Here is a 17,935-nt window from a genome sequence, read left to right as displayed (position 1 = left end):
TCAACTCTATGCTTTTCTCCCCTGAATTGAATAATGATGGGGATTAAAGGATATCTCACCACATCCCCGTGTACGCACCGTACCCGAACCATGCGGCTATTATCCAATGCCCCGGGCCAAACCAGGCTTTGATGGATGGAGGTCTGGTTACAACCGGAATCCACCAGAGCCGGGTATGTACCCCCCTTATACTCACAGGAATTTGGTACCATCCATTCTGACCGGGGGCAGCCTGCGGCGTGTCAGGAACCCAGATCATTGTCCCGATCTCCATCACTGGGCATCGATCGACAAAATGGTCCGGGTCTCTGCATCGCCAACAGGCCGGCCCAGGCATCTCCGCCATCCGGGTGGCGGGAAGTGGAGCACGGGAAGGGTGCGGAGAGAGGGTGGGATCCATTGCCGTCCTGGAATCCCCGGGGCGGAGCGCGGTACCCGGTCATTTAGTCCCCGGGCTGTGGGAACAGTCGTCGAGGCGGCACTCGTGGCGGACAGGGTGGACGAGACCTGGGTGCAGGGAAAGGACGAGGAGAGAGAGATGGAGAAGAGGGGGAGAGAGAAACAACCTCCGGAGAGGAGAGAGAGACAGCCGGGAGGGGTTCGCCAACCCCGGGGCACACCACCATCTGGTCTTCCGCCAGTCCAGCGACGTCGGGCGGTGGCACTGGACCCACTCGGCCGTTTTCTTGGGAAGCCGAGCGATGAACTGCTCCAGCACCACGCGGTCGACGATGTCCTCGACGTCGCCTTTCCCAGCCAGCAGCCATTTGCGGCCGGAGTCCCGGAGCTGGTGGGCCATCACGAATCGCTGATGATGCTCCTCCGGACTTCGGCCGATGCTCTGGAGGATGGCCCTCTTCAGGTCGTTGAAGACCAGGAGGTTCTGGATGGGCAGTGGTCGAGCCGCCAGTTGCGCTTCCCCCGACAGCAACGGCAGGAGTCGCCTCGCCCAATCCTCCGGGGGCCAGCCGCTAGTCTCCGCCGTCTTCTCGAAGAGGTCGAGGAATGCCTCCGGGTCATCCTCTGGCCCCATCTTCGACAGCGGTAAGAACGCGGTGGTTGTCGCGGGTGCGGACGCCTCTGCCCCAACCCCCTGGTCCTCCCAGCTCCGGAAGCTCTCGCGGTCCTCTCGCTGGGCCTGGAGCGGAGGTTGTGGTCACTCCGAAGGTCCGGCAGCGCCTGGTGTTGTTCGCGGTGGAGGACCGCGAGAGATGCGATGATGTCCGCAAACGGCGTGCCCGATGTTGCCTGCATGACGGCGGTGGCCCTCCTACTTCCGTCACGGGTTTCGGCACCAGTGTATCAGGTTCGCTATGGTAAGGAAGGAAGAGGACGAGGTTGGCGGGACTGACATGAGCTTTTATTGCTTTGCCACATGAGAAAACAAAAAGTCTATTCATACAACATATAAATCCATGGATTTTCCTTCAGCCTGGCTCGAGAAGATAATAATCCAGCAAAGTCCTTCGTTCTTTCCTGAGAGGTTCTGTGGTCATGGCAGTCCATGTGCAGTCCGTCTCTCTCTCCCCGTTGAGCATCTCTTGGGTCTTTATATATCGTCTCCCCGCGCCCTTACTGGAATGAGACACAGGAGTTGGTTGTTTGCATTTACTCCACTCACTTACCGCTCATCTCCCGGCTCTCTCTCCTGCCGCAGACCTCGCTAAACCACGCCCCCCTCGCCACATGGATGTTTTTAATTATGGCCCAAGCACCGATGATGTGACTAATTGCTCTGTTTGTTATAATCTTTAAATTAATCACATTTTTGAGAGCCTAAACATACTCCAAGTTTGCATACATGTCAGAGGTGGTGAAAATTTACATCTGATATGGGTTTCGGAATGAAATGTTGCAAAATGGCTCTGTAGCGCCACCTACAAAATTTCAATATAGCAGCCCTCGTGCTATGTTTCATGTAAATATATGAAATTTGGTAGGCCCATGTAACATTCAAAAAGCTACCAAAAAAGTAACTTACAACAATATCCTTAACCCACCAGGAAGTCTGCTATTTTAAATTTAATCTGTAATTTTTTTGTAGTTTTTACCTTTTCCAGACGTTGTACAACTCCTAGAGATTTCATTATATGAACATTATCCCCAGCATCCCCAAATATGCAGTATCATAGTTAAGTTTCATGCCTGTTAGGGCAGTGTGGTAGGTCTTTAATTCTTCGAACTTCCCCTGCTTTCAAAATGTGAAGCACAGCCAGACATACTAGATCAAACAGTATCCACTGCTATAGGTTATATTCATCAATATCACTTCAGTCTTCTTTCAAGATTTCAACACAATTTTTCCAAATTATTCAAGTGGCCAGGACATGCTAATGAGTGCTGTATACCAGTCAGTCACATTTCATGTCATAATTGTGTGCTGTCAACCACCACTGGCCCACGCAGCACGAGGGCAGCTTTATTGAAATTTAGTAGGTGGCGCTATACAGCCACACTTCCACGCTAATTTTGAGCAAATTCATTTAGAAGATTATAACAAACGGATTAACAAATATAACAAATTCCTCACATCATCTGTGCTCGGGCCATAATTAACAACATCCCTTTATCCAAATTTCCCTATTTCTCACTGAAAGATAGAATGTTATAAATAAACTATTCAAAGCAAGTTAATGTGCTTCAGCTCAATAATTTTTAACAGTAACCCAGTGTCAAAAAACACTGAAATGGTTGTTCAATGCAGTTGTTTTGATAAAAGGAAGAAAAGATACATTTCTAGTTTTAACATTATTTGTTCTTCAGACATTCCTGAAGTACCAGATTTTTGAAAAAATACCCACATTTGGTTTTTGATGACTGAAAATGTGTACATTTTAACGGTTTTCTCGAAGCCATATTTAAATCCCCTTATCTCTAGGACAGAACCATATAGGGCTTTAAAAACGTAGTTCCCAAAAGAAAGGTTGGTCAAGTACAAGAATCTAAAAGGACATTAAGATATCTCTTACAGTTCTGGAGTTACAGGCATGCAAATTTTATAAAAAGAACAAAAAATGCCCTTTCTTCATTTTTGAGCTGTCACCATCGCATAAAATGCATCAAGGAATGCTAAAGTTAACATATTTTACTAACAGATATACCAATCTCTGTGTAAAAATAAAATTATGATGCTGGCATATTTCTAATGTCATTTTTACCCCCTGTAACATGGCTCCAAATTTCAGAATTTCAGATGAAAATGGTAATTTTTACCTCCCTCTACAAATTAATTAATTACTTAACTATTCATCTGTGGGATTGTTTGAAAATAGAAAAAATTAAATTGAGCTGGGGACCTCTGGTTGAGTTGACATGGAATGACCCAAATGTATTTGTTTTACAATTGTTTTTCCCATCAGTTTCAGACAGAACTGAGAAAAATTCTGGTGTCACTTATTGAGGTGGCTCAGAAGCTGCTGGCTTTGAATCCAGATGCTGTTGAGCTCTTCAAAAAGGCCAATGGTAAGTTTTGAATTTACAGACACTAAATAATAAAGTAAGGGTAAAATGCAATGAAAATTATATTTCTGTTACTGATTTTTGTAGTGCTTGGTATCAATAACGATTTGGTTCAGTTCCAATTTGTCAGATCTCGATTCAATTCTTAATTCAATTCGTAATTTTATTTTAATTCAATTAATGTAGATTTAATAAAAAACAATTCTAAAAATTAACTGTTCCCATAAAGGAACCATTCTTTTGCTGTTTTTGAAGCTTTGATTGTTTTTTGGTGTTTAACAATGGATGTTCATGTTTCTAGATTCAAAAAACACTTTATATTTCACATATTTCAAGTCTATTGTTCACTGCTGTCCCTCTTCTAACAAAACGACTGGATTTCTTCTGGTCTATATAAAATCCCTCCTTCCGAAACTATCTGATTTGTAAAGCTAACCAGGTCTGTCGTGATTGGTTCCCCGCTTAGAGCGTGTGTCTGAAGATGTGCACCCATACCATATCAGCGAGCTTCCGCTTCTCAGGCTGTTGTGATTGGTCGGTCCCCCTCAGTGCACGTGTATTTATAAGCTTTGGCTTTTAGCAATAAACAGTAACAATAGCGTCAACTTCACTTCATCAGTTAAACACATGCGGATCGATCGAAGTGTAACGGAGGTCTGCTAGTGCATGTGCAAACGTCAATCTTTGTTAGAGATCGCAATTTTTTACCTACTATGGCGAGGGAAATGACACCGGACTGATTGGGTCAGACCGGTTATATTAATTAACACTAACAACAGAAGAGTTAGTTTTGCCTTTTTATATTGGACCTAAGTTGGATAATAAAACGAGGAGATTGACTAGGAGACATTTGCAAGCAGGACTTCAAAGGACGTTTCATAGAAGTGTTTTAGAGGTATGCGCACACACACAATATCAGTGTAGTACACAGAACAGCTTTCACAGCTGATGTTTAAGTCATGGAAGCTGTTATTTGACCGTTGGTTATTTTAGAATGTGTGTAGCTGAATTCTTATTACCAGCTGTAGGACTGTGATAGAAGTGAAAGTAATTAAGCTCAGTCAAATGTTTACAATCTCTGATAACCAAACACTACTCCAGCGGCTCTTCCTCTTCTCTAAGGAAGGCCTCGCCCCTTTTTTGGCATAATCCTTTGGGCGGAGGTTTTTAAAAAAATCGGAATAGTGACATCATTTACCCGGGAAGTAAAGGGCTGTAGTCCGATTACAGCCGTTCTCTGTAGTCCTTGAAAAGCGAATTCTGTTAAAGAATATCTCACTTGGCATTGAACTTTGAGCTTTATCATTTTGCAGATATTGTTTATGCTCTAACAGCAACATTACACACCAACTAAAGTTAGAAAATTGGCATCACAGGGAATGGCCGCTTTAAGTATACAAATGGTGAATTAACAGAGATTAAGAGCGACAAACCTGGATATTAAACTGGATTTTAAACTTTTAAATTGATTTCAAATGTAATTTCACAAGTTCACATTATGAGCCTTTTAAGAGCCGTTCCACACTGCTCACAATAAAGCAAAGATAATGTTCGACGCAATGACAATATTAAAACAACAGTTTTACACTGCCTGCAAACATTCGGGTGGTGTTTTTAATTGTGTGTATTAGAGGTTGAACAACCTTAGATTTTTTAAGTCGACTATTATGTGATACAGTAAAAGTCACGTCGATGTCGACTAGTTGATGACGTCATTAATAAATAAATAAGAGCGAGGGAATGAATGTTCTTCAACGGGATTTAATGGGTGTGAACAGTAAGACACTCGTGTGTGCGTTCGGGCTGCGGGAGAATGGCGGAACTCCCGCAAAATAGCCTCTAAAAATATAGCAGGGTTTGACATTAAGCATTGTCATGTGGTTGTCTTTTGGACAAGTAAATTTGTCATTCACTTGTCCGAGTACAAAGATTACTTGTCCAAAGATAAAAAATGATATTTTATTTGATATTATAATATAATATAATCAATATAATTGTTTCGGATATAGATTGGTCAAGTTTGCTACTAAGCATCTTAACTAGTGTCTGCTTTGGCCGCCTGAATTTGGTTATAGGCCTACTCTCCGTGACTGCTATAAAACAAAGGCAAGCAGTAATTATTATTAGTGTTAAGACTGTAAATTAACTTTTTTGCACATAGCACTGGTGCTAGAGAGGTTTAAAGTTTGGTAGCACAGGCCAAGCAGTAGTAGCACAAGTATAAATCGTCTGTTGTCATCATTTAAAAAACTTATGCAAGTGCAGTTCATCATGAATAGGCAGGTAACTGACAAAAGACATTAATGTTACATACAGATGGATAAATTAGGGCCATATCATTTTTAGACTACCTAAATTTGTTTACATTTATATAAGTTCTTTGTTTTTCGTATTTGACTATACAATAGTAGTATATTATGTCCACATAAACTACTGTAGTATACTATAGTATTTATTACTATAGTAAACTGCAGTAAAATTCTTAGATACTAGTGTATTTGAACTTCACTATAGTATACAGTGTCTATCAATTTACTACACGGGCAATACAATTTTCAATAGCAAATACTATAGTACACTGCAGTATTTTTTGTCCGAGTGTTCAATTTAACGGTACTTTTATTTTGGTGGGTCTTGGGGAAGACGCTTGAGTTTTTGTGAGTTTGCCGATAGCTTCATTCAAACAGTAAACGCTCGTAAAATGAACTCTCAGAGCAACTCTGGAGATGAAGTTCATGTGTTCATATCCTCATACAGTGCAGACGCAGATAAATCCTCGACCATCACTCGTGTTGTATGTTAAACGATGCACATAATTCACTCAGACACGCATAACAGCCAGATGACATTTAAATAACAGGACTCCATGTCCGCATCTAGTTACATGGACTCAGTGCGGTGCGCCATTGATTATTGTCACACACAAACCGCGCAAAATTCTTATTATTCTACATATATGTCGCACTGTTGTTGTTTTTTTCAAGTTACTTGTCCGTTCGGGCAAGTAAAATTCTCTCTCACTTGCCCATACAAAACATTCACTTGTCCCGGACGAGCGTTAATGTCGAGCCCTGATATAGTATCCAAATACAATGAACTGTTGTTCATCTATTGCACAAGAGCAACAACAACTAAACTAACATAAAACTATCTTAAAGTGCGAGGTCGCTGGTAGTGGCGCTATGCAGTAAAAGAGCAGCAGGTGGATCTCTACAGTAGCCTAACATTACTTCAGATCTGAAGCATGTATTCAGTACAGACCAAATCCTTGCATTTACAACAAGTCAACTGAAAGGGTCATGTGCACTAATAGATGAAACAACAGAAAAATGTGTTGAGTTTATTTGTGACGGCCTATGACATTAGAACAGTGGTTCTCAAACTTTTTCGTTGTAAGGCCCCCTTTGTGTTAAGTGCATCGCTTTGCGGCCCCCCAATATAAAACGTGTAATCTTAAACTTAGAATTTTAATTAAACCAAAAACATTCAGTTATACAATGCTGGAACCTCAATTATTTTGGTTGGTGGTGTCATTTTTCTGATGTTTGATTGCATAAAATCTACGATAAATTTCTATATAGCATAAAATGCCACAAAATCTGTGGCCCCCCTGGATCCATCTTGGGACCCCCCAAGGGGCCACGGCTCCCAGTTTGAGAACCACTGCTTTAGAACAATGTCAATATATTTAATAGCCTAATGCAGCAGACGCTTTATGATAGCGGACTTACAAACGCAGCACCTCAGTGACACAGCAGCCAATATGAGAAACATGTTTTATTCTGTTTCTTTCATGTTTTATTAACTAGGGAACAGTTACAAAAATAGCCTATAATATTAAAAGAAGAGTGTAGAAGCACAGCGCACTGAAATCTATGTAATGTTAGGCTTTACCATATATATACAGTATATATACTGTACAGTTAGGGCCATAAATATTTGGACAGAGGCACATTTTTTTGTTATTTTAGCTGTGTATCAATATGTTTTCGAGTTACAGTTTTATAATAGATATTGTCTTAAAGTGCACACTCTCAGCTTTATTTAGAGTGTATTCACATCCAGATTAGCTGAAGGATTTAGGAATTACAGCTCTTTAATATGAAGCGCCCCCCTTTTTCAAGGGACCAAAAGTAATTGGACAGTTGAATCAAAAGCTGTTTTATTCACATGTATGGGCTTTTCCTTTTTTGTCATAAAAGAAGCATGTTAAAGGTCTGGAGTTGATTCTACATGTGGTGTTTGCATTTGGAAGCTGTTGCTGTGAACCCACATCATGGGGTTCAGGGAGATCTCCATNTATGTCCACATAAACTACTGTAGTATACTATAGTATTTATTACTATAGTAAACTGCAGTAAAATTCTTAGATACTAGTGTATTTGAACTTCACTATAGTATACAGTGTCTATCAATTTACTACACGGGCAATACAATTTTCAATAGCAAATACTATAGTACACTGCAGTATTTTTTGTCCGAGTGTTCAATTTAACGGTACTTTTATTTTGGTGGGTCTTGGGGAAGACGCTTGAGTTTTTGTGAGTTTGCCGATAGCTTCATTCAAACAGTAAACGCTCGTAAAATGAACTCTCAGAGCAACTCTGGAGATGAAGTTCATGTGTTCATATCCTCATACAGTGCAGACGCAGATAAATCCTCGACCATCACTCGTGTTGTATGTTAAACGATGCACATAATTCACTCAGACACGCATAACAGCCAGATGACATTTAAATAACAGGACTCCATGTCCGCATCTAGTTACATGGACTCAGTGCGGTGCGCCATTGATTATTGTCACACACAAACCGCGCAAAATTCTTATTATTCTACATATATGTCGCACTGTTGTTGTTTTTTTCAAGTTACTTGTCCGTTCGGGCAAGTAAAATTCTCTCTCACTTGCCCATACAAAACATTCACTTGTCCCGGACGAGCGTTAATGTCGAGCCCTGATATAGTATCCAAATACAATGAACTGTTGTTCATCTATTGCACAAGAGCAACAACAACTAAACTAACATAAAACTATCTTAAAGTGCGAGGTCGCTGGTAGTGGCGCTATGCAGTAAAAGAGCAGCAGGTGGATCTCTACAGTAGCCTAACATTACTTCAGATCTGAAGCATGTATTCAGTACAGACCAAATCCTTGCATTTACAACAAGTCAACTGAAAGGGTCATGTGCACTAATAGATGAAACAACAGAAAAATGTGTTGAGTTTATTTGTGACGGCCTATGACATTAGAACAGTGGTTCTCAAACTTTTTCGTTGTAAGGCCCCCTTTGTGTTAAGTGCATCGCTTTGCGGCCCCCCAATATAAAACGTGTAATCTTAAACTTAGAATTTTAATTAAACCAAAAACATTCAGTTATACAATGCTGGAACCTCAATTATTTTGGTTGGTGGTGTCATTTTTCTGATGTTTGATTGCATAAAATCTACGATAAATTTCTATATAGCATAAAATGCCACAAAATCTGTGGCCCCCCTGGATCCATCTTGGGACCCCCCAAGGGGCCACGGCTCCCAGTTTGAGAACCACTGCTTTAGAACAATGTCAATATATTTAATAGCCTAATGCAGCAGACGCTTTATGATAGCGGACTTACAAACGCAGCACCTCAGTGACACAGCAGCCAATATGAGAAACATGTTTTATTCTGTTTCTTTCATGTTTTATTAACTAGGGAACAGTTACAAAAATAGCCTATAATATTAAAAGAAGAGTGTAGAAGCACAGCGCACTGAAATCTATGTAATGTTAGGCTTTACCATATATATACAGTATATATACTGTACAGTTAGGGCCATAAATATTTGGACAGAGGCACATTTTTTTGTTATTTTAGCTGTGTATCAATATGTTTTCGAGTTACAGTTTTATAATAGATATTGTCTTAAAGTGCACACTCTCAGCTTTATTTAGAGTGTATTCACATCCAGATTAGCTGAAGGATTTAGGAATTACAGCTCTTTAATATGAAGCGCCCCCCTTTTTCAAGGGACCAAAAGTAATTGGACAGTTGAATCAAAAGCTGTTTTATTCACATGTATGGGCTTTTCCTTAAATATTTTTGTCATAAAAGAAGCATGTTAAAGGTCTGGAGTTGATTCTACATGTGGTGTTTGCATTTGGAAGCTGTTGCTGTGAACCCACATCATGGGGTTCAGGGAGATCTCCATGCAAGTGAAACAGACCATAGTTAGATTTTAAAAACACTACACATCTGTCAGAAAGATGCCAGGAACATTAAGAGCAGCCAAATCAACAATTTGGTACGTTCTAAGAAAAAAACAACACACCGCTGAGCTCAGTAACAAAACAATCGCAACAAAACGTATTACATTATTAAATAAAACTTTTCCATGTATAATATAAAATCATTACATAAAAAAATTGCCAACTAAAGCCCTATTCGCACGGGATTAGTATTATCTGGGGACCTCCTGTGATTTAGAAATTACCTCCCCACATCTGTATTTCATGTGGCGCATTTGCACGGGATAAGTGAAGCCTGTGATTTTACTCAAATTTATGGATTTATTTCCCGATATGATGGCAGGGCTTTGCGTATAGTTTGTATAGCCTATAGTTGTATGGTGTTTAATGATACATGACCGTACCTGTCAGCATTTGAGACCCGCGATCGCGAACCGGACAGATCACCGCGATCGCGGGTCTCACATGTTACGAGAGTTTCCATGAGAAATAACAAAACGGTAGACTCCCGGCCAAAACGACAGTGTTGGCAGGTATGGATTAGGGATGTGCTCTACGACTAATTTGACAGTCGTTTAAACAAAAGTTTTGTAACCGTGTAGTCGACTAGTCTAAAACTAAGATGGCCCAGAAGGCGGTCCAAAAACTTTGCGTAGGGCCTATGTAATACATTTTAAAGACTAAAGAATGTAGGCTATTAATCAAACTGTTTGTATCCAATATTTAATGAACAGGCATATGTGTTCCACTTTCCTTATGTTATGATCATTAATATTTCTGCATTTGCTGATGAGCCAACCCTGACTGGATCGTTTTAGTGGCAGCATTTGTTTGCTTTGGCTGGTCTGTGCCTGGGCTTAAAATATGTAGCCTATACAAAATCCATTTTATTTTCTCCTTTAAGTCAGTTTTTTCGGACTCTAATTTGATTACTATAATTTAATTGAACTTTTATATACAATTTTAGCAAAAGTGTGACTATTAAACTAAAGTCATGAAGCTTAAAATATTTAACAACAATTAATTAAAGCTTAAAAACAAATGTTTCATTATTTGTTTATTTAAATGATGTTGATTGAAAAAATATTGCTTTTTTAATTATGTTGCAATTTATGTAGCCTATAAGTTATAATTAGGGGGTAGGCCTATAGCATATCAACAAGATAGCCTACATTATATAATGTTTTTATTATTTATAAAGAAGAGCAACGTGTGTAAACAAAAAAGCAAATAGAAAGCAATGGACAAAAAGTACAGAACACATTTGATCTTGTGCAGAGCGAATGAAAAATCCGCTAATAAAGCATACTGCCCAAATTAGCATATTTATTCAACATACATAGGCTAAACACTTGAGTCCGCATGTGATTATGATGTTAATATTATTGTACATGTTCTTGTTGAGGAAATGCAAGCGCTATGCTCGGATGAAAGTAGGCTCAATGTTTGTGAAAAATAACTCCGTCTGAGGAATCTGCGCAAACTCTGCATGGGCACACACATAACAGTGCTAAGCGATCATGTTTATTCAAGTGCTTTTTTGTGATAAACATTATAATCAAAGAAATTTCAAAGTTCTGTGTGAATCTAGAAGCTGAGACATTCTCATCTCAGTTTTATTGCGTGTGCTCAAGATGCATTCACCGCATTTACAGCTCATTCTGCCATCAAATAACGTACAACTGTCTTTCATGCATTTTAAATATGAACAAATTGATAATTATTATTAAGTAATTGTTAACATAACTGTATGTAGCTTTAGATCATAATCTACTTTTTTGTTTTATGCCTGCATTCTGTGCTTCCATCTGCATTTTCCGCATCGCGCCAAAAAGAACATGATACAGTATGGTTACGCATGGCTCAGTGAAATTATTGTTTTGCCACTTTGATATGACATAGTTTGCGTAAAACCTACCCGTTTTCCTCCTTCAAAACAGCCTCACAACTCGTCTTTCAAGTGATCATTTCTGAGCGTGCTGCAATTGACACAATGGAAACGCATGCTAGATCTGACCTAAAATTAAAACATTTCGTTCCTGATACACTTTTAAAGACTATTAATAATTATTTAATCAAACATATTGTTTTAGTAAGTGATTTAAACGTTTTTTAAACGAAACATTAAAATGGAAGCCATTTAAATTATAACATTTTGTGTAATTTTTTTGCATAATCGACTGTTGTTTTCAATGTCGACTAGTAGGGAGCTTACTGTTTAAATGACTAGTTGATTAGTCTCGCACATCCCTAGTATGGATATGACCCAGCACCCGAAATGATATCAAAACACTTCAACACAGCCGCCATTATTCGCAACCGGTGGATAAAACCTTGAAAAATGATATATGAGCCCGGCAAATCACAGAGATGCCGATTCGCACGGGACTAATATTATCACAGGACCTCGGTGTTCGTCAAAATATGGTAGGTAATTTGCGGCGGAATTTTTACTTTACAAATTACAGACATGGCCGATTCGCACGGGATTAAGATCACAGACAACCTCTGCAATTATTACAAATGACTAGAGGTCCCCAGGTAATACTAATCCCGTGCGAATAGGGATTATGTTTTTCAATTTTGTGCTTGACAAAAGATTCTGAGATGTATGTTGTCCACCACATTCTCTAAAAATACAGAATCAGAAAGAGCTTTATTGCGAAGTATATCTACACATACAAGAAATTTGTTTTGGTGAAAGAAGCATCCAATGCTCAAAAACAGCAGCACACAGAGTCCATAACACAATACAATACACAGGTTATCTATATATAAAAAAGAATAGAATAGAATAAAAATAAGATAAATGGTGTAAATCTATGCGTGTATATAGATTGTATGTACAAAATATGTGCTATATAGACGCCTTTCCTGTTAGTAAACATTGTGACGCGTTTTTGTGGGTGGAGCTTAGCTGGAGGTAGAAAGATCCCTCTGACCACATTACTAATGCTAGGGAGCATGTTTTGTTTGCTTGCTTTTTGAGAATGACTCGAAAAAAATCTGATTAAACTTTAACATGTGATGTCACTCACTGTCTAGGACCTTTATTGTTTTTTTTTTAAAGTTGACTTTAAGGCAAGGAATCTGAGGAAGAAAAAAACAATTTGTCCGGTTCCCCGACACGCTGTCGCTCGGTCCTCAACCAGCCGAGAGGCTCTTCCTCGCGGTGTCATGCGGTGGTACTGGATGCTCCCTCGCTCCTCCTCCTCCCCCTCCCCCTGGCAGCCGGCGATGGCTCCTCCGGATGAGGGCAGCCGGCAGGAAGTCCCCCGCTTCCTGCTCCTCCCCTACCCGGCGGATGGCAGCAGGCTCCGGCCCATGGCAAGCGGGGCTGACTCCTCCGCTCCCTCCCGGAAGGCAGCCACCCCACCTCAGACCCAGGGGCACGGCAGCAGGTCCCCCGCTTCCTGCTTCTCCCCGATCCGGCGGATGGTAGCAGGCTCCGGCCACCGCCTCGGGCAGCCGCTCGCGGACTTCTCTCGCCCGCGCTGCCTGAACTCTTCGGCACCGCGATCCCCCTAAGCGGCGAGGACTCATTGACAGCATGTCCCTCCTTCCTCCCGGGTTTCGGCACCACTGTAATAAACTCAACTAACGGGAAGGAAGGAGGCGGGAACCGGCGAACATTTAAACACTTGAATAAAAAATAAATAAACAATAAACAGCAGTAAAAACAGGCCGGCAACCCCTCACGGACGACTGCCGGCTACACGAGCGTAAACAAAACTTAACTGTCCGGGCCCGGTCCTCTCTCGCCATATGCTCCTGCCGCTCGGCCTTTTATGCTTCCAATCTCCTCCCGCTCGGCCTTTTATGCTTCCAATCTCCTCCGTGGGAGATATGAGGCCGGTGGCACCCAGCTGACACTCATTATCAATCGCATCACCGGCCTCGCTTGCTCCTCCCACGGCTCTCGTCACGCCTCCCTCGTCACAGCTATTTAGTTTGTTTAGTACGAGAACCCTTGTTCTCGTAGACATGTTATATAGGAAAGGTAACCTTACATGACTTCTCTTGTGATCTAACACTACATAAAAATTTTAATTAACTTGACCTTCAAGGGGGGCAGGAGGTGGGAGGTGCCGTTGGAGGGGCGGGGCGCCCCCCTAAGGTAATGGTAGGGGAAACACAGAAAATAGAATATTATCAGGTGGATATAATTAAATAGTTCATAAGTTTGCCTACCAATGGTATGAGAAGAACACAGCTATCACTCTCAATCAAACAAACATTACTTGCCAATCAGAATTAAAATGGGGCGGGTCTTGGTTGCCGGAGTGGAGACGTCACGTTGGAGAGTAGCTAGCAGCAAACAGTCGTTGTGTTGTTTCTTCAAATTCAGACCTCCGCTTCAGACCTCCGCTTCCACTTCTGCATGTCACACACACGCGCTCATGCTCGCTAACTGCGATCGAGATATCAAGGATCGTTTTGTTACTAGTTAGTTTCAAGGGAAATAATGTTCAAATAATGTTCTTTTTTGTTTGACAAACAACCCTGCGTATGTGTCTACTCTCGCAACCCCGCAAAAAAAGTTCTGGCTCAGGATTTTTATTGCTTTAACACCTGAACTATTACACAATGTTATTAATTGCACAGTGGGTAGAACATTTAACTGTTCATGAAGTAGATTGCGTGAGGGAAGAACATTATTTTTTTGTGTCTGGTTGTTTTGGTGCTTATTGCTCTGTAGAGCTGACCAGACAGCAACAGTTCAAAGAGATGACGGCTTGGATGTTAGGGTTCCATAGTAATTTTCACAGTCCATTTCTTACTCTAGATCAGGTTTGGGGAACCTTGATCCTGGAGGGCCACTGTCCTGCAGAGTTTAGCTCCAACCAGCTCAAACACACGCCTGTTGTGAAGTTTCTAGTAATCCTGAAGACTTTAATTTGCTGGTTCAGGTGTGTTTGATTAGGTTGGAGATAAACACTGGAGGACAGTGGCCCTCCAGGATCAAGGTTCCCCACCCCTGCTCTAGATGTATACAGTTCTTGGAGGGTGGACAAGGGCAGCACCAAAATGTCCTGCATACATGTAAAAACAAATATCAGTGGCTCTACAAGATTGTCCTCTTCTAAATCTGCACTAAAGAACCATTCCAAGGCCTCAGCAGCTTCTTCATCCTACATTCACAGTATATGAGATGGCTGAAGTGAGTCAAGAAGATCCCCACAGTTCTCCAAGCACCACTGACAGGCAGTCTTAATAACCGTCATGACACGCACCTAGGGATGTAACGATTCACCGTGAGCCGGTTGAAAATCGGTTATAATGAGTGACGATTCAAATCGGTTGAGGCTTGAACTGAATCACAATACATTTTTTGAACAGCAGGGGCCGCTATTTTCACTGCAAACCTAAACGTGGATGGTGATATTTCTTAAATGCAAAAAAATCCAAGAAAAGCACAGACAGTATTAGTTTGTTTATATTAAAGAGACTTTTTCTATTATTAATTTGTTATAAAATCGCAGTTTACTTTTGTTATTTGAAATAAAACATTATTTTATTATGCAAAGAAACGTGAAGCATTTAAGAAATAATGCAAGGGAAGTTGTTCATTTCTAATTTGTTTCAACTCATTTTTTAAAAATAAATCGTGAGTAAATCGTGAATAAATCACATCGTGAGATCAGAATCGTGAATCGCATCGCATCGTGAGCTGAGTGAATCGTTACATCCCTACACGCACCTAAGAAACAACAATGCAAAAGAGGATAAGTAAAAATATGCTGAACAATAATGGCTGCAACTCCTCTAACAAAACCTTCTTTACGAGGAGACTGAACCACTTGCCGGTGGAAACTCAAAGGTGAAAAGACTGGTTTCATCTACCTAAAAAAGCAAATACTAAGTTTGAGCCTGTTACCTTGATATCTACATTTTTTTTAAAGGTAACTTGTACTTTTCCTGAGGAGCTGCTACAAAGTAACGTGTACAAGTTACTTGTACGTGGAAACTTAAGGCTCTTCCTGTTAGTGGAAAAAATACATCACAAATTTACCTAGTTTGTCATGACTACACGCTGTTTTAACCTTATGGTTTGGAATGACTTTAGTAGTATGTGTGACAGAGATTGGTAGTGAATGAGTTTGATGTGTGTGAGAGATAGTATAGTAGTGAATAAGCACTTTTGTAGGCTAGACCAGCTCATTCGAGTCCGAGTCAAGACCGAGTCCAGAGTAGTTCGAGTTCGAGTCAAGACCGAGTCCAGAGTAGGTCGAGTCCAAGTCAAGTCTGAGTCCTAGGACAAGAAGTCTGAAACAAGACCTATAGAAATCTTCAAGAATATGTTAAATGTTTGGTGGAAACAATAAAACTGGCACTGAGCTCATAGAGTGCATTAAATATACCATGGCATATACACTGTATTTTATTTATTTAGACTGATATTAGTTTAAAATATGTTTAGTTGAGGGTAAAAAAGGCCACATAGTAAGTGTTGTAAAGGTAATTTTATTACAATTAGGACTTCCCCCTGACCAAAGATATGTCCAAAAGACGTCTTTTCTGCATCTTTCGATGTTGAAAAGACGTCCCTTTATTGGCTCTTTATGATGTTTTCGGAACGTCTGATATTGACGTACAGGGGGACCTTTGTACAATGTAAAAACTGGTTCAAATCTGGAGTTTATCAGACTACTTTCAGTTTTCACATGGAAATAAATGAAATGAGACTCTTTGAAATAAATTGAGTTGAATGATTTGAATGGAGTAAGATAGCAAAGCAACCATTAAAATAATGATAATTGCTTTAAATCAATGTCAGTTTTGTACCCACAATAATCACCATTATTGTGATCAATGTTTGCTTTAGTTGGGCTCTTGATCCTTGACTTTTGTTAAATTAATTTGTTTAGGTCATGTAATAGTGTTTTAAAAACACATGTGCACTGAGAAAGACAGAAGTGCTTTTACAAAAGTTGGTGTTATTCTCATGGAAATTGTCAGGCTGTAATAAAATGTAGTAGTTTTAAACATTATTGATCAATTGATGACTGTTCTGAGTGCTCTGGCTTGTCAATGCACAAGTATTGAGAGAAAATAAACATTTCACTGACACACACACTCATATACAACCCTCAACAATGGTGACAATCGTCAAAATAATTCAGATAAACAGATCAACTGCAATGCATGCTGGGAGGCATGCATGAGTTTTGTACTATGTTGATACCCTGCATGCATTGCAGCATGAAGCTTTCTTTTGTTGATTGTCATTGTTGAGTTTCATATGCAGATTTTTGATGTCTTTGTGTGTTAAAGTGGTTTAGCAGATTGTGAATGTTAATTTCTAAAAAAAATCACATTATATCAAACTACAGATCCACAGAGCTGACACATTAATAAAACAAACCCAATTATTAACAGTGATCCAAACAACTTCAAAATGTATAAATTACCATTCAGAAGTAACCATCTCTTTGCCACAACTAATGTATTTTAACACACAGTTATGGCAGAAGGAAACCTAATTTAACATTTAAATAGAAGAGCCAAGAGCTCAACTAAAGATAAAAAAGGTCACAATAATGGTAATTTTTGCAGGTACAAAAGTGATAGTGATTCAATGCAATGAAGATTGACAAATCATCCATTTTTAACCTTGATTCAATGGTTGCTTGCTTTTTTACTGATTTCAAATCATTAAACTCAGTTTATTTCAAAGAGTCTCACTTAATTTATTTCCATGTGTAAATTGAAACTAGTCTGATTAACTCTAAATTTCAACTTTGTACAGACTGGACATCAATATCAGGAGACGCCATGAAAAGCTGTAGCAACAACTTTCATTTTTGGCCCATTAATATTTTTGATGGGACTTGAGTGGACTCGGGCATAAGTCCAATTTCATGTTCGAGTACGAGTCAAGACCGAGTCAAAATGCACACAAGTCCATGACAAGACCAAGACCATTAAAATAGGGTCTCGAGACCGAGTTCAAGACTCCGAGTCTCGAGACTTCAACACTGTGAATAAGAGTTTTGATTGCATGCGTGAAAAGCTTTGATGCTGTGTGAGAGACATTATAGATTTTTTAGATTTAGATTTAGATTCAATTTATTGTCATTGCACATGTACGAAGGTACAAGGCAACGAAATGTGACCTCTGCATTTAACCCATCCAGAGAGTAGTGAACACACGTACCCCCGGAGCAGTGGGCAGCTATCACTGCAGCGCCCGGGGAGCAAGTAGGGGTAAGGTGCCTTGCTCAAGGGCACCTCAGTTGTTACCCGCCG

The 17,935-nt window shown here is 40.1% G+C and overlaps 1 protein-coding gene across 1 annotated transcript in view; it reads left to right on the top strand.

Annotated features, from left to right (window-relative positions):
• The window catches only part of ubac1 (UBA domain containing 1), a 36,205-nt gene that overhangs the window by 7,626 nt on the left and 10,644 nt on the right, over positions 1–17,935 (top strand). The window contains exon 6 of the mRNA XM_057325475.1: positions 3,360–3,462. Within this exon, the coding sequence (XP_057181458.1) occupies positions 3,360–3,462 (103 nt within the window). The remainder of the gene's footprint in view (positions 1–3,359; positions 3,463–17,935) is intronic.

Source organism: Triplophysa rosa, linkage group LG2 (assembly GCF_024868665.1).
Source record: "Triplophysa rosa linkage group LG2, Trosa_1v2, whole genome shotgun sequence".
NCBI lineage: Eukaryota > Metazoa > Chordata > Actinopteri > Cypriniformes > Nemacheilidae > Triplophysa > Triplophysa rosa.
The sequence above is the reverse complement of the archived record's forward strand: the minus strand, read 5'-3'. Positions and strand labels throughout refer to the sequence as shown.